Below are 23726 nucleotides of genomic sequence, written 5' to 3'. Positions count from 1 at the left end.
CCCCAAAAAGTGACAATAACAGCAGTTTTATGCTAGAATAGCTTAGCAAATATGTTCTTCTGTCAGTGCTGACACAATTTACCTTAGATTTCCTATAATGGTGATCACTTTCACTATCTGAACTTTCTGTTGATGATCTGTACTTCTTCTTCTTAGTTTTCTTCTTTTTCTGTCAAAAGTTTTAAAACAATCAGTATTAAGATTGTAGAATACATTACAAGGATATATTTCAAGAAAAGAAACAAGAGCTAAAAATTTTTCTTAAACACATATGCCCCAAATGACTGCCTGTCCCATTTTCAGTCCCAAGATCACTATGACCCTATCACAAATGGGGTCATCTACTGACCACATGCAATAATCCTATGAAGTTTGTTGTCTTTAGGTCAAAGCATTCTAAGTTATAAGAGAGGAAACTGTTTCCAGTCTCTCATGGACATTGTTACCTTGAACTTTGATATACTGACCAAAAATTGGTCATCTATTGACCCCAGGGAGTCATCCTATGAAGTTTGAAGGCAGTAGGCCAAAGATTTTTCAAGTAGAGCAGAAATCATTTTCTGCCTGCCACGATGACCTTAGATCACTAAGGGGGGGAGGTATGGGGCAGGAGGGTTAAGAATCTGGGGGAATAATGACATGCGATATTTAAGAGACAATTACAAATATGAAGATTTTTAGTGTTCCCACTTCATACTGTAGTGAAAAGTGACCACAACCCCTGGTGGCCATGTTATTTTTTCAAAAAGGAATAATTTGTATAATCTGGCGCCCCTATGTGCAACCAAACAACTTTGGAAGAAGATCATCCAAGGAACATCCCGGCCAAGTTCCATCAACTTTCACCTCACAGTTTCAGAGGATATGTCACCTAAAGGAAAGTGTGGACTGACAACAGACAGGCGGACAGACAACAGACAGATGACTGATGGCGAGTGATCACAACAGCTAACTCTGACCACTTTGTGCTCAAGAGCTAAAAACTAGTTACAAACAAAATTTCAACATGCAGCCACATAGAACGCATGTTTTCAAAATAAAAACTTTGCAGTAAGAGCCTACAAAAAGTGAGCCTACAAAAAGTAACTGTCTGTAGAGTGTCTGCAGTTACCTGTCTGCAGAGTGTAATTACCTGTCTGTAGAGTGTCTGCAGTTATCTGTCTGCAGAGTGTAATTACCTGTCTGTAGAGTGTCTGCAGTTACCTGTCTGCAGAGTGTAATTACCTGTCTGTAGAGTGTCTGCAGTTACCTGTCTGCAGAGTGTAATTACCTATATGCAGTTACCTGTCTGCAGAGTGTAATTACCTGTCTGTAGAGTGTCTGCAGTTACCTGTCTGCAGAGTGTAATTACCTGTCTGTAGAGTGTCTGCAGTTACCTGTCTGCAGAGTGTAATTACCTGTCTGTAGAGTGTCTGCAGTTACCTGTCTGCAGAGTGTAATTACCTATATGCAGTTACCTGTCTGCAGAGTGTAATTACCTGTATGCAGTTACCTGTCTGCAGAGTGTTATTACCTGTCTGTATGTCTGCAGTTAGCTGTCTACAGAGTGTAATTACCTGTATGCAGTTACCTGTCTGCAGAGTGTTATTACCTGTCTGTATGTCTGCAGTTAGCTGTCTGCAGAGTGTAATTACCTATATGCAGTTACCTGTCTGCAGAGTGTAATTACCTGTATGCAGTTACCTGTCTGCAGAGTGTTATTACCTGTCTGTATGTCTGCAGTTAGCTGTCTACAGAGTGTAATTACCTATATGCAGTTACCTGTCTGCAGAGTGTAATTATCTATATGCAGTTACCTGTCTGCAGAGTGTATTACCTGTCTGTATGTCTGCAGTTAGCTGTCTGCAGAGTGTAATTACCTATATGCAGTTACCTGTCTGCAGAGTGTTATTACCTGTCTGTATGTCTGCAGTTAGCTGTCTGCAGAGTGTAATTACCTATATGCAGTTACCTGTCTGCAGAGTGTAATTACCTATATGCAGTTACCTGTCTGCAGAGTGTAATTACCTGTATGCAGTTAGCTGTCTGCAGAGTGTAATTACCTATATGCAGTTACCTGTCTGCAGAGTGTAATTACCTGTATGCAGTTAGCTGTCTGCAGAGTGAAATTACCTATATGCAGTTAGCTGTCTGCAGAGTATAATTACCTATATGCAGTTAGCTGTCTGCAGAGTGTAATTACCTATATGCCGTTACATGTCTGCAGAGTGTAATTACCTATATGCAGTTACCTGTCTGCAGAATGTTATTACCTGTCTGTATGTCTGCAGTTAGCTGTCTGCAGAGTGTAATTACCTATATGCAGTTAGCTGTCTGTAGAGTGTAATTACCTGTATGCAGTTACCTGTTTGCAGAGTGTAATTACCTATATGCAGCTACCTGTCTGCAGAGTGTATTACCTGTCTGTATGTCTGCAGTTAGCTGTCTGCAGAGTGTAATTACCTATATGCAGTTACCTGTCTGCAGAGTGTAATTACCTATATGCAGTTACCTGTCTGCAGAGTGTAATTACCTGTCTGTAGAGTGTCTGCAGTTATCTGTCTGCAGAGGGCAATTACCTGTCTGTAGAGTGTCTGCAGTTACCTGTCTGCATAGTGTAATTATCTGTCCGTAGAGTGTCTGCCGTTACCTGTCTGCAGAGTGTAATTACCTGTCCGTAGAGTGTCTGCAGTTACCTGTCTGCAGAGTGTAATTATCTGTCCGTAGAGTGTCTGCCGTTACCTGTCTGCAGAGTGTAATTACCTGTCCGTAGAGTGTCTGCAGTTACCTGTCTGCAGAGTGTAATTACCTGTCCGTAGAGTGTCTGCAGTTACCTGTCTGCAGAGTGTAATTATCTGTCCGTAGAGTGTCTGCCGTTACCTGTCTGCAGAGTGTAATTACCTGTCCGTAGAGTGTCTGCAGTTACCTGTCTGCAGAGTGTAATTACCTGTATGCAGTTACCTGTCTGCAGAGTGTAATTACCTGTCTGTAGAGTATCTGCAGTTACCTGTCTGAAGTGTGTCTGCAGTTACCTGTCTGTAGAGTGTAATTATCTGTCCGTAGAGTGTCTGCCGTTACCTGTCTGCAGAGTGTAATTACCTGTCCGTAGAGTGTCTGCCGTTACCTGTCTGCAGAGTGTAATTACCTGTCCGTAGAGTGTCTGCAGTTACCTGTCTGCAGAGTGTAATTATCTGTCCGTAGAGTGTCTGCCGTTACCTGTCTGCAGAGTGTAATTATCTGTCCGTAGAGTGTCTGCAGTTACCTGTCTGCAGAGTGTAATTACCTGTCCGTAGAGTGTCTGCAGTTACCTGTCTGCAGAGTGTAATTATCTGTCCGTAGAGTGTCTGCCGTTACCTGTCTGCAGAGTGTAATTACCTGTCCGTAGAGTGTCTGCAGTTACCTGTCTGCAGAGTGTAATTACCTGTATGCAGTTACCTGTCTGCAGAGTGTAATTACCTGTCTGTAGAGTGTCTGCAGTTACCTGTCTGAAGTGTGTCTGCAGTTACCTGTCTGTAGATTGTCTGCAGTTACCTGTCTGTAGAGTGTCTGCAGTTACCTGTCTGTAGAGTGTATGCAGTTACCTGTCTGTAGAGTGTCTGCAGTTGTGAAGTTATCTGTCTGTAAAATTACCTGTCTGTGAGCACTGCCAGAATCCTCTGAATCTGTTGAGCTGTACTTTCTTTCTTTCTTCTTCTTTCTTTTTTCTTTCTTCTTACTTTTATCTTTATGTTTCTTCTTTTCCTAATCACAATGGCAACGTATTCATGAGTTCTGCAATTTCTATTTTATTCAATTACTCTACATTGGCTTGCTCAAAAAAGTCATTACATGGACTAATAAATGAAGTGACCAAAAAGACCCATCACAGCATAAAGTACAATACGATATTGCCCATAATGATTTCTTTGTCCTGTTTGTTTGTTTTGGGTTAAGCACATTTTTGTACTTTTATTTCAGTTATATGCAAAGGCTGGCAGTTAACCTCATCAGTATTCCTATATTCAGTATCAGTACTGCATTGTTCTTGGAAAGTGTGCCAACTTCTCTGCATGAATCAGAGATAGAGAACAAAATGAGCCGCACCATGAGAAAACCAACATAGTGCATTTGCGACCAGCATGGATCCAGACCAGCCTGCATATCTATGCAGTCTGGTCAGGATCCATGCTGTTGCAGTCTGGTCAGGATCCATGCTGTTCGCTTTAAAAACCTATTGCAATTAGAGAAACTGCTAGCGAACAGCATGGATCCTGACCAGACTGCAACAGCATGGATCCTGGTCTGGATCTGTGCTGGTCGCAAATGCACTAAGTTGGTTTTCTCATGGCACGGCTCAAATGTGTTCTTTTTAAATAGTCATGGAGAACATATACCTCACCTGGGCTCAAATTCACAACCCTGTGATCTGTAGATCTGCACTCTGCATATAAATGTGAGTTATGTACTACAGATAGAGATGTAAACAAGTGTTCAAAGTTTCAAAGCCACGTCAAACAATTTTGACAAAATGTGGACTTAAGGACGTATGCTAGAATTTGGTGCGAAAATTTTCCCAATAACAGAATTTCTTCCAACTTTGGATATTGAAGGACAATCATCTAAGAAACAAAAAAATGCAATAAAAATCATAGGTCACCGGTATCGAAAAAGAGTTATCTGCCCTTGAAAACGGCATTTCCCCCAAAAATGACGTTTTCAAGGGCAGATGACTCTTTTTCGATTCCGGTGACCTATGATTTTAATTGCATTTTTTTGTTTCTTAGATGATTGTCCTTCAATATCCAAAGTTTAAAGAAATTCTGTTATTGGGAAAATTTTCGCCCATCTCATATACAGGGAATTCTGGCGTACGCCTTTAAACAAAACTGAACCAATTTCCAAGTCTAAAAAGGGCTATAATTCAGCCAAAATTTAAAACAGAGTTATGTACTCCTGCCTACAGATAGAGATTGTTATAATAAACAAGTGCTCAACATTTCAAAGCCACATGTGAAATAGTTTTGACAAAACATGGACTTATACAAAAACTGAACCAATTGCCAAGGCCAAAAAGGGCCATAATTCAGCAAAAAAAACTCGACAGAGTTATGTACTCTTACTTACGGGTAGAGACTGTTATTATAATCAAGTGATAAAAGTTTCAAAGCCATATGTCAAACAGTTTGCACAAAATATTAACTAGATTTGTACTTTAAATGGGACCATAATTCAGACAAACTGCTTGATGGAGTTACTCCTGCCTAAATCTGGACATGGTGATGTAACACAAGCGTTGAAAGTTTCAAAGGAGTGTAGGACAAAATCCCCTGCGGACAAAACCCCCTTCGCTCATTTTAGCATAGGCGGACAAAACCCTCTTCATGATTTTTTACAAGGAGGACAAAACCCCCTTCGCTTAATTTTACAAGGAGGACAAAACCCCCTTCGCACTTTTTTTCAAGGAGGACAAAACCCCCTCCGTGTTTTTTACAAGGAGGACAAAAACCCCTTCATCCTAGAATCAAAAGGGCAAATAATATAATAATATATAACTAATCAAAGTACCTAAGAGTTATTTAACAATTTACTTTAATCAGTTCAATGAGACAAACAAACAATTAACAAATTAACAGCTCAATTAATTAAGAGATATTTAACACTTTTTTATCAACAAACTATAATAATTGTATATGTATAGTCAGACTGATTTCAAATTTACTATGGAACAAACAGTAATAATTGTATATAATAGAGTAAGTACATCAATTATCCATAATTATAATCATTAATTATAATTATCTTCAAGACATCTCTTTCTATTAATAAAATGGAAAATTTTAAAGTGTATTATCATATTGTTTGCCTTTTTGATTCTAGGATGAAGGGGGTTTTGTCCTCCTTGTAAAAAACGTGAAGGGGGTTTTGTCCTCCTTGTAAAAAATGCAAAGGGGGTTTTGTCCTCCTTGTAAAGTTCAGCGAAGGGGGTTTTGTCCTCCTTGTAAAAAACATGAAGGGGGTTTTGTCCGCCTATGCAAAAACGAGCGAAGGGGGTTTTGTCCGCAGGGGATTTTGTCCGGATCCCGTTTCAAAGCCATATGTCTAAAGGTTTTGTCAAAATGTGGACTAGTACAAAAAACTTAACCAAGGTGTGATGCCAACACCATGGTGAGTAGGATAGCTCTACTTGTTCTTTGAATAGTCGAGCTAAAGAACAATTTCACAAACCTTGTTCTTGTGTTTTTTAGAAGACTGTGTTTGTTGTGAGCCAACTGACTGCATATAATCCTCTAAATCTGGTATCAGGTCATAGCTGCTTTCTCCTGTCTTAAAACAGTCCTGTGCAAGATGACCTAGTCAAGAATAAATATTTCTTTCTATTACCCTATGATCTACATTATTGATAATTCAGATTTTGTTTTTGTTTCTCCCTAATTTAATCAATAATGTGTGAGGTATTAATCCTCACTATTGCCCTCTATAAGGAATTGTTTCATGGGCAGCAAAGATCTGTGGAACAATGTTATTCTACATTTTATCAAGTGTTGAAACATGTGATAATTTGAAATATTTCAAGGCACTGTTCGACTAATCAACACAGTTTCTTTCAGACCTAAATCTCGGTAACTATGCCCTTATATTTTATCAAGGGTTGAATCATGTGACCATCTGACTATGGTAATCAACATTAAATTTTGTTAAACAAGTAAATTTCTTCAGGACCTAAATCTTGGTAGCTGGGCCTTTGAATTATGTAATAAACAGTTACTTTGTGGGTGTTTTGGGAACAATGTCCCTTGTTATCAGGAACAACATTTATAACAGTTGCTCTTAAGTCTATTGCCACAGTTCTAACATTAAATTTGGGCTGTACCATTTATTATGTAAATGAATGTTCACTGAAAATTGACTGACTGAGTAGCGAACAGTGCAGACCATGATCAGACTGCAAGGATGTGCAGGCTGGTCTTGGTCTGCACTGGTCGCAAAGGCAAAATTACTTGCTGCTAGCAGGCTAAAGGTTAAAAGGAGAGGTTCTTAAAAGAAACTGTCCATGACAAGTGGAAAACGGAAGAGGACAGATCGATGATGATCACTCAATGATCAAATAAAAACTCAGTATAAGCACTTCTTGCTCAGGTGAACAAAAACCAATTATAAGTAAAGAATAACTTTTTAGTATAAATTACATAATGCCTGTGTGAACACCTTGGGTTTTCCTCCAGTATATAAGCTGGTAAGCTGCCATCTGACTTCAAACCCAACAAACAAAACAAGAACTACTGACATCAATAAATTGAAATATGACCAATCAAACAGAGTATTCCAAACAAAATACTGATATGATATGATATAATCTTATCTCATGTAAGTAGTTCCACACTGGAAAGAGTGCTTTTTGGTACCAAGTCTTTTTAATCTGATTTCATTTTCATGCCGACTGTTTTGCTTTTGTCTTACTTCACACCAAAATAATCATAGATCAAAGGTCATATGACGTCTTTCTGGCTGTTGTTGGTGGAGGAAAACCTCAGGTGCCCCTCCAAGCATTGTTTGCAAACACAGGCAGTGCACAGAACCACTGTCTGACCTTCCATTAGTCAGTTGGATAGAGATGAGAACATTCTATTCCGCAACTGATGTTTCAAGCAGTAGTTAGGGGCAAGTGACTCTTTTTTGAAGGAAAGTATAGCTTGTACCTTTGCCGCCACACTTTTTACAGGTAGTATCTAACACTGCTTCCAGAACAATCTTCTGTTTATGAGAACGGTCACCGAACTGTCGCCGCTTCTTCTCATCCTGACTAAAGAAATTTAAGTTTACTGTAACACAACAACAAGAATCTGTGTAACACCACAACAAGAATTAGTGTAAAAATGTAACATCTTAACAAGAATCACTGTTACACTGTAACACCATAAGATTAATCACTGTAACACCATAACAAGGATCAGTGTATTATTATTATTATTATTATTATTATCATACCAGATTTATATAGCACCCTTTTCATGATCAAGTTCACGTTCAAAGGCGCTTCACATAGTTCAAATGCAGCCACACACGGCGCATAATTCATCCTCTACTAGTACAAACACAGAGCGATCTGACCAGAGGGACAGAGTGAGACAAAGCCCCCGCGACAGAGAGATCAGAAATCAGATACAGGCATGTCCGGCTAACTTAGCCTAGCTCGTTGCGAATAGACAGCCTGGTTCTTTAACGTGCCCAGTGTATAGCACTGATACACGCAAGGATTGCCTGGGTTCCTGACCAGTACACCTCTAGTTGGGTGGGAAACACTGAAAAGCGTTTCTGAAAATTCCCGAGTAGCTGCCGGGTATCGAACCCCCGGCCTCAGGATTGGAAGGCCAGTGTGCAAACCACTGAGCTATCCGTCTCAAGTTGTCGTCCGGAAACAGTTTAACTGTTCTGGGTCACTGTGACCTTGACCTTTGACCTATTGACCTCAAAATAAATAGGGGTCATCTGCTGGTCATGATCAACCTCCCTATCAACTTTCAAGATCCTAGGCCCAAGCATTCTCAAGTTATCATTCGAAAACCTTTTAACTGTTCCGGATCACTGTGACCTTGACCCTTGACCTACTGACCTCAAAGTTAAACATGACCTGTATTTCAGGATGTTACACCTGTGCACCAAAATTTATGATCCTAGGCCCAAGCATTCTCAAGATATCATCCGGAAACCATTTAACTGTTCTGATCATTGTGACCTTGACCTTTGATCTACTGACCTCAAAGTCGAACTTGACCTGTATTTTATGATGTTACACATGTGTACCAAAAATTATTTAAATCTGTCCGGCCTTTCACGAGTTATTGTCCAGAAACCATGAAAACCACAGCCCGACAGAAAGACCGACCAACAAGCTCACTCCTATATACCCCCTCAAACTTCTTTTGTGGGGGTATAATAAAACACTTATAGACTTTCTGGTCAATAGACAAAACTTTTGGCCTTAAGTCCTTGCCGCAGCAAATCATTCAATAACTTGATAACTGAACCTGCATTAGTAGCCATCTGAATTCAACAGCCGTCTGCTTTAAGCAGACGGTCAGTTAATATCTCAAAATTGAATTTTGTTCTAGTTTCAATGTGTCTAAGACAGCCACCTGTCTTAAGCAGCCAGATCATGTTGCTCCAATTGCTGGTTGCTTAATACATGTTTAACTATACTTTCATACCTTAATTCTATGTTATTTGGATCCTGATCTTGTCCTGTTGTTTGATTCACAGTTTTCATTGCCAACCCAATCTTCTCTCCATCCTCCTATTAGAAAATAAGTTAAAGATTTTAAGATTTCATCAGAATCAAAACAGTCATTGTAAATATTCAAAACTAAGAGAAATGCTACTTTAAACACTATTTAAATGTGATGTGAAATGGAGGCAAGCAGTTCAACATTGTACAGAAATACGAACTGTTAAGTCATACTGATATAGTTATGCCTCTATATTTGTGTGCATATCAAATTGTATTTGCCTAACAGCCACTTTGGTCTCACAGACACTTAAAAGTTACCTGTTTTGTTATTATTTTTGTTTGATTTCCAGACAAACTGACACAATTTAGGCCATACTGCAACTTTTCCTGCTTTTGATGGTTGAGGAAGACCCCAGGTGCCCCTAAGAGCATTGTTTCAGACACACGTAGAACCACCAACCTTCCATACCAGATGGCTGCCTTGCATGAAGACTTCAACATCCAAAACAAGGTTTCAAACCAACAATGGTGAGGGGCAATTCAAAGCAATCAACCATAACCATTTGGCCAAAGAGGCACCCTCCCCCTCCCCTCTAATAATCTAATCTGTGTTCAAATTCAAAATTATATCAAAAGATCAATAACCTTTCACTTCTGTTTCATGCAAGAAAGTTGTTAACCCTTACCCTGCTAAATTTCTATAATGAACTTGTCCAACTTCCAATTTGAACAGTACCATTAACTGTTAAAAGGGGTGCTTACCAAAAATATACTGACTGAATGGTGAACAGTGCAGATCATGATCAGACTGCATGGATGTGCAGGCTGATCATGATCTACACTGGTCACAAAGGCAGAACCAATCGTGTCCAGCATAGTAAGGGTTAAACACACGCTAGAACATGAATTAATAACAGCTGGAAAACATGCAGAGAATTCATGCTGACTGATTTGATGTTACAATACTAATAAGGCCTAACAAAAAAAAATGTTTGTTTCCAGTGACATGGCAAAAAAACTAGGGTAGGTAGGTAGGCATTTTTTTTTTTTTTTAAACCTAACACCACCCTAGTTTCAAACAGGGAGATTATAAACCTTATAAACATGCATCCTATTGTTATGTTTGATTTACACCTGAATGTACAATGACTTTGATGATGTTTTAGCAATATAAAATGCCATTTGATTGTGTATTTAATTAAATATTATGAAATAAATATATGCTTTATGTTTGTGTTTTGTTGTTGTTGTTTTTTCATTTCCAGAGTAGCCCATCTGATTAGCTCAATAGGTAGAGCAGTCGATCTACGGATCAAGTGGTCATAGGATCGTTGTGTCCTATATTATTCATTCTCCGCCGCTAATTCATGTGGAGAAGTTGGCAATTACTTGCGGAGAACATGGTTTATATTTGATTAAACATGAAACTTGAATGAAATCTTGCTGTGGATTCTCTCTTTAAATAATAATTTTAATATTGAATATTATTCAACAACCAACATTTATATTTTAAACTAAAACCAAGTAAAAGCACACTGGCCAGGAATATGATTTGCATCTTTGATCTGCATTGAGATTAATACCATCACCCCCATACCCCAGTCTAAAATTCTGGATTAACTGGAAATGCTAGACAATGGAGTTTTGACTGGTATGCCCAAATTGTGAATTAATAAAGCTGCAAGTGGTTGTTCAACGTCTTACTACTATAAATCCAGGGTTTTCCCTAGGAAATTTATTTTGAGGGACATCATGTCCCCCCAAATTTATTTTCTGGAAAAAAGAGACTATTTTGGGGGACATGTTAGGATTTGCTTGAATACTTTGATACTCTTTTGGGCTTTTAATAGTTTAAATTGATTGAAATTAACTTTTAATTAATTTGAAAAATTGTTTTTTTGGGAAAACTCATGCCCCCCTTTGCTAAGAAAAGGGGGACATGGACCTCGAAAAGTGGTAAATTTACCAACTTTTTGGGGGCTAGGGAAAACCCTGTAAATCCCATCTAAAACCTGACTTTTCAAGACTCTGCAGGCCTCGACCTTAACTTTTTTCAGCAGGTCCACCAACTGTTGAAATCTAGGAGAGCTGCTCAGACTTTAGTGGACCTCCAATTCTATCACATAAATTGTGATGTTGTAGACGTCATAACTTCATATGACTCAAAGAAACAGGACTTATTTCTAAAATAATTAAAAATGGAAGACTGTAGCAATCTGTTATCCCGAAAAATAATTATTTTGAAAAGTGTCCCAAAATATGGACACAATAATCATCATCCACCCAACGTCGACCCCTGTTAAAAGTGAAAAAAAAAAAACATCAATAATTATCGGTAATTATTCTGATGATAAACTAAGTAATTAGCCTTGTTTTCATCATCAATTAACACCCCCTCTAAGAGCTAAAAGAAGTGTGTCGGTTATTATGGCATCTGAAGTGGAGATCAAAGCGGTATAGTTGCCCGAGATTGTCATGGCATTACGTCATGTTTTCGCGCCATGTGACACATCACTGTCTGATCGTACTTTCTCGATTCCTTAAATTGTTGAGAAGAAATCAATAAAAAAGTTTTTTCTTTATCTTTTTTTAAAAGCGAATGTGCAATATCCCGAATAAACTGACATGTAAATGTGTCGGGAACGATGATAGTGGATAGCCTACCTCTGTGACCTATTTGCCCTCAAGGAATTTACATTATTGTTTGAAAAGAATATCTAACAAAGTGTTGTGTCAAAAAATACATGTACTATGAATAATTTAAAACTTATTAAAATCCGCAACAACATCATACTGCTTTATTTTAAAACCACATTTCTATTTACGTTCACGAGGTCACGTAACCTATTCTGCCGTGCTAACAGAAATCTGTTTGCCAAAAATCGTTTTACTCCATGTATTTAAATTGCTGCGCTCTTTTCATTATTTAAGATTTTTTAATTGTGTTTTTTGTACATTCTGGTCAAGAGTCTGAATTTTATTACCATAGTATGTACCGTTTATTTACTTTAAGAAAGAAGTAAATAATCAAGATCGCGCTGTTTGAAATTTTACAAAACATTATATGAAAATCTGATCGTTTTTAAAGAATTTTGCCTACATTCCTGTCGATATCTTATTAAAATTGTTATAGAACTCAAACTGTATTAGTTCTTAAGCGGTGTTGAAAATTTGAAGCGATTACATTGAAAAATGAATGCACCACGCGCGTTTATTGTGTCAAAAGTAACCGCGATGTAATAAGATATTACGATAGGGCGCACGTGGTTTGTGGAATGGAAAATTACCAGCATGACGTTTTGATATTTTTACGATTCGCGGGTAAATTCCAGTCAATCCAGGTAATTTTGCCTGATGTATTAATTTCTCAATTTGGTAAAGTTACCACGTAAAAACCACTCGCCCGATCGGTGGAGTAGTCCATTCGTGCAAAGAGCTGTAAAAATAATAATATACTTATTTGCAAAAATATGCGGCCCGATTTTACCGCTAAAAAAGTTTAGGGTCGGCGGTAAAAAAATAGGGTAGGTCGGGCCACCGGAAACAAACAATTATTTTTGTTACGCCTAACTAATGTTATAATAATTACCTCTAGTTTTATGTAAATCATTCCAACCTTATAGAATACAGTAAAACCTGCTTTAGCGGTCACCTCTATTAAGCAGCCAACCTGTCTTAAGCAGCCAGTGTCTCATTTCCCAAAATGGTCATTCATTCTATAAATTACCTGCATTAAGCAGCCACCTGCTGTAAGCAGCCACTTCTTCCCACTCCCTTGGCTGGCTGCTTTAGACAGGTTTTACTGAGTATACAGAGTGGGTACAAAGTTAAGATATTTGAACTTTGACCTCAAAGTGTCTTGGACCCAGTGATCCAAGTCATTCATGATCGTTGTCATATTACCAGGGTGAACTAGTTTGATCTGAATGGATCTCCCAATGTGACCATGGCCTTAGACTCTGTGATCTAGATAGCACATTAAATTCAATCAAGAGATCTAACTTAGTAATGTCAATTTGATGAATGTGAAACATTATGTGAAGTTTAAATCCAATACATATAGTTATTAGAGAGATACAGCTCGAGTCCACTGCACAAGAAACTGTAACTGAAATTTCTAGGTCGAGAAAGGTGAATAATTTAAGTTCATTCAAAAGTTATCTAACTTGGTTATTTCAGTAGGTTTGTTGACGGGAAGATTTAAGTAAATTTCCATTAAATACATGCCATGATTATTGAGATATGATCTTGCATGCAAAACTTTAAGCAAGGTGTGATGTTGAAGACCGCATCAAGGGAAGTAGAATAGCTCTCATTATTTTTCAAATAGTCAAGCTAAAAATAGTTGGAACAGTGCCAAAATAAATACATCACACAACCTGAGTTTAGGTTATATTAAAGGAAGTTTCCTCTTTGGTTTAACCCTTACACTGCTATATTTCTAAAATGAACTTGTCCATCTTTCAATTTGGACAGTACCATTAACTGTTAAAAGGGGTGCTTACCAAAAAGATACTGACTGAATGGCACAGTGCAGATCATGATCAGACTGCACGGATGTGCAGGCTGATCATAATCTACACTGATCGCACAGGCAGAATCAATCGTGTCCAGCATGATAAGGGTTAAGATAAGGCAAAAACTCAACCTTTGGTGGAATTTCCTTTTCCACAACTCAATGACAAGGTTGATTCACTTAATGCCTCTTTCTCATAATTCCGAGCCTTCTCATTGATCTGAGCCTTTGGAAAATTTTCACTTGCAGTGATAGCCTGTTTCTGAATTTTAAGCACATTGTGGCTAACCATATGACAGTTGAAAAGGAGTAAAAAGTAATTTTGTATTATTCACATTAAAATAAAAATATGCACATCTTAAGATTTTGGCACATAATTTGCTTATTTAAAATTACTGGGACAATAAATTAATGTCTTAATTATTGGAAATAGTAATCACATACTGTAAAAAGATTTGATGTGTTGGCACATTTATACATCTTAATTTTGAAAGAGAAATTTTTCAGAAAATGTCTTAGTTTTTGAGAACTAGTACAATTTATCACAAGTCCGGTTCATCGAGAAAGCAGAGGGTCAAAATGTGAAAGCTTTGATTATTCAATTACAACTGTTCTTAGAAATTTTCTTTTTAAGGATTTTTTAAGTTTAATTGTTGGGAGTATTATGATATAGCAAAAAGTCTTTTGCAGCTAACAATGATCTTGGCAAGAGCTGCTATACTAGTTAAGGGGCTCGGAATAATGAGAAAAGGGCATATAATATATTTACTTGTACAGATATGACTTTGCAGTAAACCATTTCACCCTTAGCAAACATCTCTGATGGATCGTCTACCCTGGATCTGGAAATCTGTGACTTGTGCACCAAACCTGTAAAAACACCAGTATTCAATGTTTTCATTATACATAATACATGCAACCAGCACACTATTAGCAACTTCGTTATAGGATCTACTTTATTTCATACTGTTCAGATTTTTGGGGAAAATTTTTAACCCCAGCCCCCACAAAAAAAAAACAGTCCCTCCGAACTAACACCCCATACCATAGTTAAGTTTCCCCAACCCCCTAGTTTTTGTTCATGAACAAAGGAGAAAAAACTGACCTTGTCTTTTTTTTCTCTCTGATTTCTTTAAGCGCTAATTTTTAGGTAAGAAAAGACTGACTGAGAGTGTAAAAGACCATCCAGTTGTTTCTACTGGGGTAAAAAACTTAACAGTTGATTTTTTCTCTGAGGAAAAAAATTGACAGGAATAAAATGGACTGTTACAATGGTACTTTTTTTTAACAAACTGCAGTCTTATGCTAAGACAATTATATAAGTTTGAAGACACTGTCAAGTGTCGGGTCTCATTTTGTTCCTATTTTCATGTTTTCTTTCCAGATCTTGTGATTCTGAAGTACTCTGTGAAACTTCTATAATATCAAATGTGTAATTAATTACACATTTTTCAGAGAATTTGTGAACCGTTAAAGGATAATGTTTGCTATTTCATAAAATACATTTTTCACTTGTATGGTGCTATCAAATGTGTACAAATTAGTTAAAACACTGAAAAGACAAGGAATGAAAATATAATATCTTTGTTTTTGTGCACACCACATCTTAAATATGTGGTTACACCTCATGTTAAAATATTGTCTCTGGAGTTCAATATTAACTGGATAAAAATATTATGACCTTACACTAAAACGATAAATGAGCCGCACCATGAGAAAACCAACATAGTGCATTTGCGACCAGCATGGATCCAGACCTGCCTGCGCATCCGTGCAGTCTGGTCAGGATCCATGCTGTTCGCTAACAGTTTCTCTAATTGCAATGGGCTTTGAAAGCGAACAGCATGGATCCTGCATTCGCGCAGTCTGGTCTGGATCCATGCTGGTCACAAATGCACTATGCTGCGTTTCTCATGGTGCGGCTCAAATATCTTCTACATAGTTTTCAAAATAAAAGGTCCAACTTTGTCCTAAAGGCCTCCTAGGACTAAGAGGCCACAACTATGAAACAGGCTTTATTATAAGACCACAACTTTCTCTCCCAGTTTATCCAGTAATGGTACCCATTTATCAACAAAGACCACCTCTTTCCACTTTTAGAAATAGGTATGACAGTAATACTGATACAACCATACTGCATCTAAATGCCATATTATGCTAACAATATCTGATTAATCCTTAACCCTTACCCTTCTAAATTTCTTTTTCTTACCAAAAAGATACTGACTGAATGGTCGCAAAGGCAGAATCACTTGCCGCCAGCAGGCTAAGGGTTAATTAGTAATTAAACTTACCTTGTCTTGAATTGCCAGGTATTTTTACAAATAATCCATATTCTTTCACTGAGGCAACCTGAAATTTAATGAACATTACAGATTGGAAATACGATTCATGATTCAAATGGTATCAAAAATCCACAGAACAAAACTTATCTAAGTGCATTATACCAGTGTCATTCAGAAACGGAACACATACGTATTTCAGATACTTACTTCTCCCTGGAATACTGTGTACATAGCTGGAGCTGGACCATCGCTCTTCCTTCTCTTGTTTCCCGACCTATCTTCCTCTGTGTGATATCTTTTTGACATTGCTGCAATCTGTCAAGAAATAGTAAAACAAAGAATGTATCAAAATACGAGGAAACCTACATTCTACCCAGTAACAGGATGCCTAGCCCAAAACACTTGGAAGTCAGCACCCCCAAGTGTTCTGGGCTAGGCATCCTGTTACTGGATGGCTAAATACAGTTACAAATTTGCACTGAATCTAAACGTACATGAGCAATATGCGGCTGATTTTAGAGGTGGAGTGCCAGATATCGATAATTGTCACACTTCCGGTGATATCAGGCACACTTCCGGTGATATCAGGCACACTTCTGGGTGCGCAAAACATCCAAATTTTATATTTACACAGACAGGATGACAAATATCTACAAAATTGGCATCTATTTTACAAAAGAAAACATGGTTCATTGTAAATTAACATAATTTATCTAGCGTCCTGTTCTAGCGATTGGTTATCTATAGATGGATGATGTTAAGCGCAAATAGCCAATCAGCGCGATTTACCAAACGCACAGTTCTGCACGATTTACCAAACGCACAGTTCTGCACGATTTACCAAACGCGCAGTGCAAATAATAAATTTCTTACATCTAGTTTCATACATTTGTAAGTAATCTTTTGAAAATATATACATTTAGTTTGTTTCTAACATTTGTCTGAGACCATGGTTTGAGACTAACCAATTTAGAGCTATAAAAAATAAATAGACTGGCAACTTGTAAGGCATATAGAGCAAATCTCGCCAAAAAACGTGACAACTGAATGAGATCTCATTTACTGAAAGGGACGTGTTCTCCACGCGCCATTTTGTATGCAAAAGCAATTATTCATCCGTAAATTGATTATCACCGTATGATCACACTTCTTTTGATGGTAAGAAACGTGTACTTTGTGTCTTAAGACTATTTCACATTAAACTAATGTTGTTTTAGAAGCTTACATGTATTTTAAATGTAGTTTTAAAGGTACAAATTGTAACTCCATACTCGCTGATGTTTGTTTTAACGCTAAGATAACGCCAATTCACGCTCTGACATGAGATCATGCGAGATTACAGCCAGTTGCCATTCTGTGTATTTTATACTTCTTTGGACTAACTATGTTCGTACCAATCTCTCGCTTGGGACCATATTTTTTATTTAAACAACTTCTGTTCAAGTAATTTAATTCTGAATACCAAATCAATAGTATTTCTGCAAAATAAAACTCAGTAAAAACATTATACACGATAAATTTAATTTATTCATTACACTACTAGCTCATAAATATTGAATATTTGATGCCGAGAAAAAATGTAGCTCCCAGTTACCGAATGGCTAGAGTAGAAGGTAGCCAGGCCACAGGTGTGAGATTATTTTTTTCAGCTAAATCATATAATGAAATGAGGGGAAAATATACAGCACCTGACACTTCCTTGCTTTTATCAATTTTTTTTTCTTATTACTGAAATCTAAATATATGATGTACTTATTCATCTTTTGTCAACACTTTGTGTAATAAGAAAGGCAATAAATCAACACGAGTAAGAAGGTTTATGGAACTTTCCCTTCTTAGACTACTGAAGTGCATATATATCTTGGTTATAAACATATAGTCATCAACCTTGAACATACACAATTTGACCTTCACAGAAATTATGTGTGGAAAACATAAATTGGGGTATTCTAGAAAACAATCCCCATGGAAGCTGTTGTTTTTTTTTGCTGACAGGTGGGGCTGGTGGTAATTAACAGATAAAGGGGACTTAGGGGTTAACTCTGAAAAAAGGGGGCTGAGCCAGACAAAAAATAGGAGGTGCGCAGATTCATATCATGACAAAGACTCATACAAGGTTTAATCAATTTATATGAAATACTTTTTGAGCTAGGCACGTCACAAGGTGAAAATGTGCATTTTTGACTATTTCAGGGGCCTTAACTCTAAAAATAGGGGGCGGAGCCAGACAAAAAATAGGAGGTGCACAAGATCATATCATGATAAAGACTCATACAAGGTTTAATCAATTTATATGAAATACTTTTTGAGCTAGGCACGTCACAAGGTGAAAATGGGCATTTCTGCCTATTTCAGGGGCCATAACTCTAAAACTAGGGAGGCAGACCAAAATAAAAAATAGGAGGTGCGCAAGTTCATATTATGATTAAGACTCATGCAAGGTTTCATGAATCTATATCAAATACTTTTTGAGCTAGGTGTGTCACAAGGTGAAAATGTGCATTTTTGACCATTTCAGGGGCCATAACTCTAAAAATAGGGGGCGAAGCCAGACGAAAAATAGGAGGTGCGCAAGTTCATATCATGATAAAGACTCATGCAAGGTTTCATCAATTTATATCAAATACTTTTGAGCTAGGTGCGTCACGAACTTCGGACGGACGCACGGACCAAATCTATATGCCCCCCACCACTCATGGGGGGCACAAAAATTCAATTAGGTCATGAGTCATCATATACCTGTCAAAATTTGTCATTAGTTTTCACGAGCTGTCAAAATTATTTTTATCCCTCTATTCTGCAAATGCATTGTTTTTGTAAGTATCTTGGTCGGATATTGTAGTGTGTTACAACTTACTTTACGTTCCACATTAATATTTGTGCTTGAAATAGCTAAAAAATTGATGAGCTCACCGAAGTCATGTACAAATTTCTATTGTTTTAGTTTATTGTCTGTTATAAAGGTATCAAACCTCAATATTAAGATATAAGAATTATTCCATTCTGGTAGACAAAGGAAACTATTTGATCAAATCATAACAGAACGGTTTTTGGAAAGAACTGAACATTCTTTCTTTTTTTGTTATTCACCAGAAATTCAAAACATGACATCACCTTAAGCTGCCGAAATTCACGTATCATGCATGTTACTATTTTAACAAGAGCACGAACACGAAATGCCCCCCTTGATGCATTTAGTAATTGCACAAGGAACAGAAATTATATGCACACTGTAAATAAGTATATGTAAACCATGTGACCCACAGGGCGGAGCCATATTTGACCCTTGGGGAATAATTTGAATAATCTTAGTAGAGGATCACTAGATGATGTCATATACAAAATATCAAAGACCTAGGCCCTGTGGTTTTGGACAAGAGGTTTTTCAAAGCTTTTTCCTATATAAGGCTATATAAACCATGTGACCCTAGGGGTGGGGCCATATTTGACCCCAGGGAAATAATCTAAACAATCTTGGTAGAGGACCACTAGATTTTGCTACATACCAAATATCAAAGCCCTAGGCCCTATGGTTTTGGACAAGAAGATCAGAAACCATTAACTGTTCCTGGCTAATGTGACCTTGACCTTTGACCTAATGACCTCAAAATCAATAGGGGTCACCTGCTGGTCATGACCAACCAGCCTATCAACTTTCGTGATCCTAGGCCTAAGCGTTCTTGAGTTATCATCCGGAAACTGTTTTACTGTTCAGGGTCACTGTGACCTTGACCTTTAACATACTGACCTCAAAATCAATAGGGGTCATCTGCTGGTCATGGCCAACCTAACTATGAATTTTCCTGACACTAGGCCCAAGCGTTCTTGAGTTATTGCCCGGAAACCATTTTACTGTTCCTGGTCACTGTGACCTTGACCTTTGACATACTGACCTCAAAATCAATAGGGGTCATCTGCTGGTCATGACCAACCTCCCTATCAACTTTCGTAATCCTAGGCCTAAGCGTTCTTGAGTTATCATCCGGAAACTGTTTTACTGTTCAGGATCACTGTGACCTTGACCTTTAACATACTGACCTGAAAATCAATAGGGGTCATCTGCTGGTCATGACCAACCTCCCTATCAGCTTTCATGATCCTAGGCCCAAGTGTTCTTGAGTTATCATCCAGAAACCGTTTTACTATTCAGGGTCACTGTGACCTTGACCTTTGACATACAGACCTCAAAATCAATAGGGGTCATCTACTGGTGATGACCAACCTCCCTATCAACTTTCATGATCCTAGGCCCAAGCGTTCTTGAGTTATCATCCGGAAACGGATAGGTCTACATTCCGACCGACCGACCGACAGACCGACCGACATCTGCAAAACAATATACCCCTCCTTTTTCAAAGGGGGGCATAATTAATTTTACCATTTTAGCAAGCCATGCCCTTGCATTTATGTGCATTTACTGTGTCTCTAAAAGTGTGCTCAACGCATACTGTCCGCCATATTGGAATGAATGCCGAAATCATTGTCGGCATCAGAGCAAGCCGAAATATAGTCAAAATAATTTGACGTTCAGATTGTTTTATATTTGTGACGGGACAATCTAATGTCAAAACTTTGAAGGACCAAAATACTGGAGGATAAATCACAGTAAACAGTCATGGATTTAGTTATTCGCATATTGGCGTGAAGACACAGTAAATGTTAATCGTGTAAAGTACATACATAGGTTTAAATCACCAGAAAGTTCGTAATTTTGGATATCATTTGATAATTTTTATATAAATCAAGGCTGTTATTTTTTTATTCTTCGTTTTACAAACCCTCCTAAGGGAATTTTATTTTTCTGTCGGGGAATTTTTATCAGTTTTTTTTTATTTCCTCCTCTGTCATTATTCTTTATCTTTTACTCTATACTCCTTTCCTACAGTAAAATAAAATTGGGATTTGAAATTTTATTTTTAATTTTATTCCCTCCTCCTACGACACTTGGGCAATTCCACGGTTTGTAAAACGAACAATAAAAAATATAAAGGCCCAATGAGGAACTGAACCCCCTTTCAATACATTTAAGTTTTATTTGAATTTATGGCCAATTCGTGACAAAATCAGCATTTAAACCTATAGCATGCAAAGCGTTGGCAGCGATGAAAATTTCATTGGAAATTGCTTCCACTACAATGTATTTTGGTCTTTCGAGTGTTTGACGCAGGTGGGGATATTGCCCATATGAAAAAATTATCTCAATATTTCCTAGGATCACATCAAATTTGTTGAACTAACATAGCGAACAATATTAAAATTGGTAGAAATGGTTAAGCTGTAACTGTCACATTAGTAATTTTATGATAAGTAATAGCTAGTAATAGTAAAATGTCAATTAGTAATTATTAGCAGAAATAGTATTAACGAAACAAAGAGCGTTCAGTATGACAGGATGAATCTTGATATGAATGGATAAAAAATATTGAGTGATAATGAAACCACAGGGTAATTAAGACAGTGTGAAATGATTCTTTCTGTCATATCCAGGCCACACCATGAGGAGGCGCTCTAAATACCATGGCCCTTCCCCTCTCCCCCTTCCCTCATCCATAAACATTTGATTTAACACAATGACAGTCTTAATATAATTATATATCCCGGATTTTCAATATGCATGATACAGTCAACTCGCCAATAGCAGATCACTGCCAATAGCGGGGCACTTGAAAATAAAATGTGAATCTCTCTTAAACGTAGTAGAGTATAAAATATTTAAGTATCCAGTTATATAGACTTACCACTTAGCAATTCTTAGACAAAAGAAGATGGATCTATATAATGAGTTTGATCCCCATGAGTAGATAACTCTTGCAACCATGTTTCCTGACTTAGATTTTAGCGCTCTTGAATTCTTCAAAGTAGAATATTTTTAAGCATACCACACAAATTTGGTACCATTTTGAAGAGTGAAACACACACTTTCATAGGAATAATGTGATTCTGAATTTTGATTGACTTTGATGAAAAAAGTGCCACCATGCAGAGGCGTCCATTCAACCAATAAAGGATCACCCATTTCAGAGATTATAAATCAAAAGGTAACGTTTATAATCTGCTTAAAAATACGAATAAATGCTCGATTTGATGTTGTAATGGTTTTAACTGGCACATTTAAATGCCGTTTATGTTACGAATTGGCCATAAATTCAAATAAAACTTACATGTATCGAAAGGGAATTCAATTCCTCATTGATTTATGTAAAAATTATCAAATATATATATAATATCCAAAATTACGAATTTTCTGGTGATATATGTACTGTGCACGATTAATTTTACCGTATCTACATGCCAATATGCGCAAGCGATAAAACCAATAGCTTTACATGACTCTGTACTGTGATTTATCCTCCATTATTTTGGTCCTTCAAAGTTTTGACGTTTAGATTGCCCCGTCACAAATATAAAACAATCTGAACGTTGAATTATTTTGACTAACCAGTATATATCATTACTTTTTTTATTTTTTAAGGTCTTCGTTTTCCTAACAGGAAAATGCAGATACGGGTAAGTCTTAGAGGGATGACATCATGACAGCTATAAAATATCAAATTATAAAATAAATCCCTAGTCACTGCCTATAATGAATAATGCCTTCCGTGAAAATATTGATTACAATAGATGTAATTGATGTAGCGTTCAGAGAAATTGTATGAATTGTTATCATAAAACTTACTTCTATATTTCTAAATTAATAAGTTCACAAAGTTATCTAACTGTCAAAATCTTTCGGAACAATGGCGACTTTCTATTAAAGGGAAGTAACCTTGTTAAAAACACAGGGATCCGTCATATGCTATGCCAAAGCGAAAAATCGCTATACAATCGATCACAGGCACCAGTATCGGACCTGGGACAAAAATATGTTTGTTTTCATCCTAAATGAGTTAAAAATGAAAAATATGTAGTGAAATATGAGCCCCCTTCAAAATATACATTTGAAGGGGGCTCATATTTCACTACATATTTTTCATTTTTAACTCATTTAGGATGAAAACAAACATATTTTTGTCCTAGGTCCGATACTGGTGCCTGTGCAATCGATATATATTCCGAGTTTATTTAAATTCTTCTTCTTCTTCTAATTACTACACACCTTCATAGCTTTGAAGATTATGTATAAAATATGTGTTTAAACATGCACTGAATAAAAATTTATGGTGTTTAAACAAAGAAGTATTTTATTTTTATAGCTCTTTGGTTTAAATTACATACAGTATATCGAGTTTGTACATTTTACAGTCTACTCGGGCGAGCCACTCTAAACATTTTACATTTTTTGACAACAAATTTATACTCAAGCAAAAATTAGAAAAAAGTTTATGGTTGCAAACTTTAAGCATCTGTGCGTATTAAACAACCATATATATACTCTTTATTTCCACTTTTCAGTGATTATAACATATATAACAACTATTATAATTCAATGTTATAACTAGGTTATAACATTGAATTATTTTTTAATAATAAACACACTGTCAGTATAAACTTGTATGTCGCATATCGTTCGTTATCATTATCCAACTCTACTCTGCCTCTTAAGACAAACCGCGAGTTTCTGATTTATGGACTGTTAATTCTTTATTCACTAGCAACTTATTATATATCGTAGGCCGTCGCCGTTTTGTGCACTTTAAAGTTCTCTGATTTTTTAACTACGGTTAAGTTATCTATATCATTCTGTGTGTAAATTAAAGAGCAGTCTTCTACATTGAAATTCGATTTTTTCTAATACAAGCAG

The 23726-nt window shown here is 37.0% G+C and overlaps 1 protein-coding gene across 1 annotated transcript in view; it reads right to left on the bottom strand.

The window, feature by feature from the left end:
• The window catches only part of LOC123537059 (zinc finger CCHC domain-containing protein 17-like), a 29064-nt gene extending 6272 nt beyond the window's left edge, over window positions 1-22792 (bottom strand). Inside the window, exons 1-9 of the mRNA XM_045320608.2 lie at window positions 22662-22792; window positions 16193-16300; window positions 15995-16052; window positions 14470-14570; window positions 9165-9250; window positions 7656-7759; window positions 6184-6308; window positions 3610-3720; window positions 83-169 (exon numbers count right to left, since the gene is read on the bottom strand). Coding sequence (XP_045176543.1) covers window positions 83-169; window positions 3610-3720; window positions 6184-6308; window positions 7656-7759; window positions 9165-9250; window positions 14470-14570; window positions 15995-16052; window positions 16193-16291 — 771 coding nt within the window. The 5' untranslated portion in view covers window positions 16292-16300; window positions 22662-22792. The remainder of the gene's footprint in view (window positions 1-82; window positions 170-3609; window positions 3721-6183; window positions 6309-7655; window positions 7760-9164; window positions 9251-14469; window positions 14571-15994; window positions 16053-16192; window positions 16301-22661) is intronic.
• Between the last annotated feature and the right edge of the window lie 934 nt (window positions 22793-23726).

The sequence above is a fragment of the Mercenaria mercenaria genome, chromosome 17 (genome assembly GCF_021730395.1).
Source record: "Mercenaria mercenaria strain notata chromosome 17, MADL_Memer_1, whole genome shotgun sequence".
Lineage (NCBI taxonomy): Eukaryota > Metazoa > Mollusca > Bivalvia > Venerida > Veneridae > Mercenaria > Mercenaria mercenaria.
Note: the sequence above shows the minus strand (reverse complement) of the source record. Positions and strands in the feature narration are given on the sequence as shown.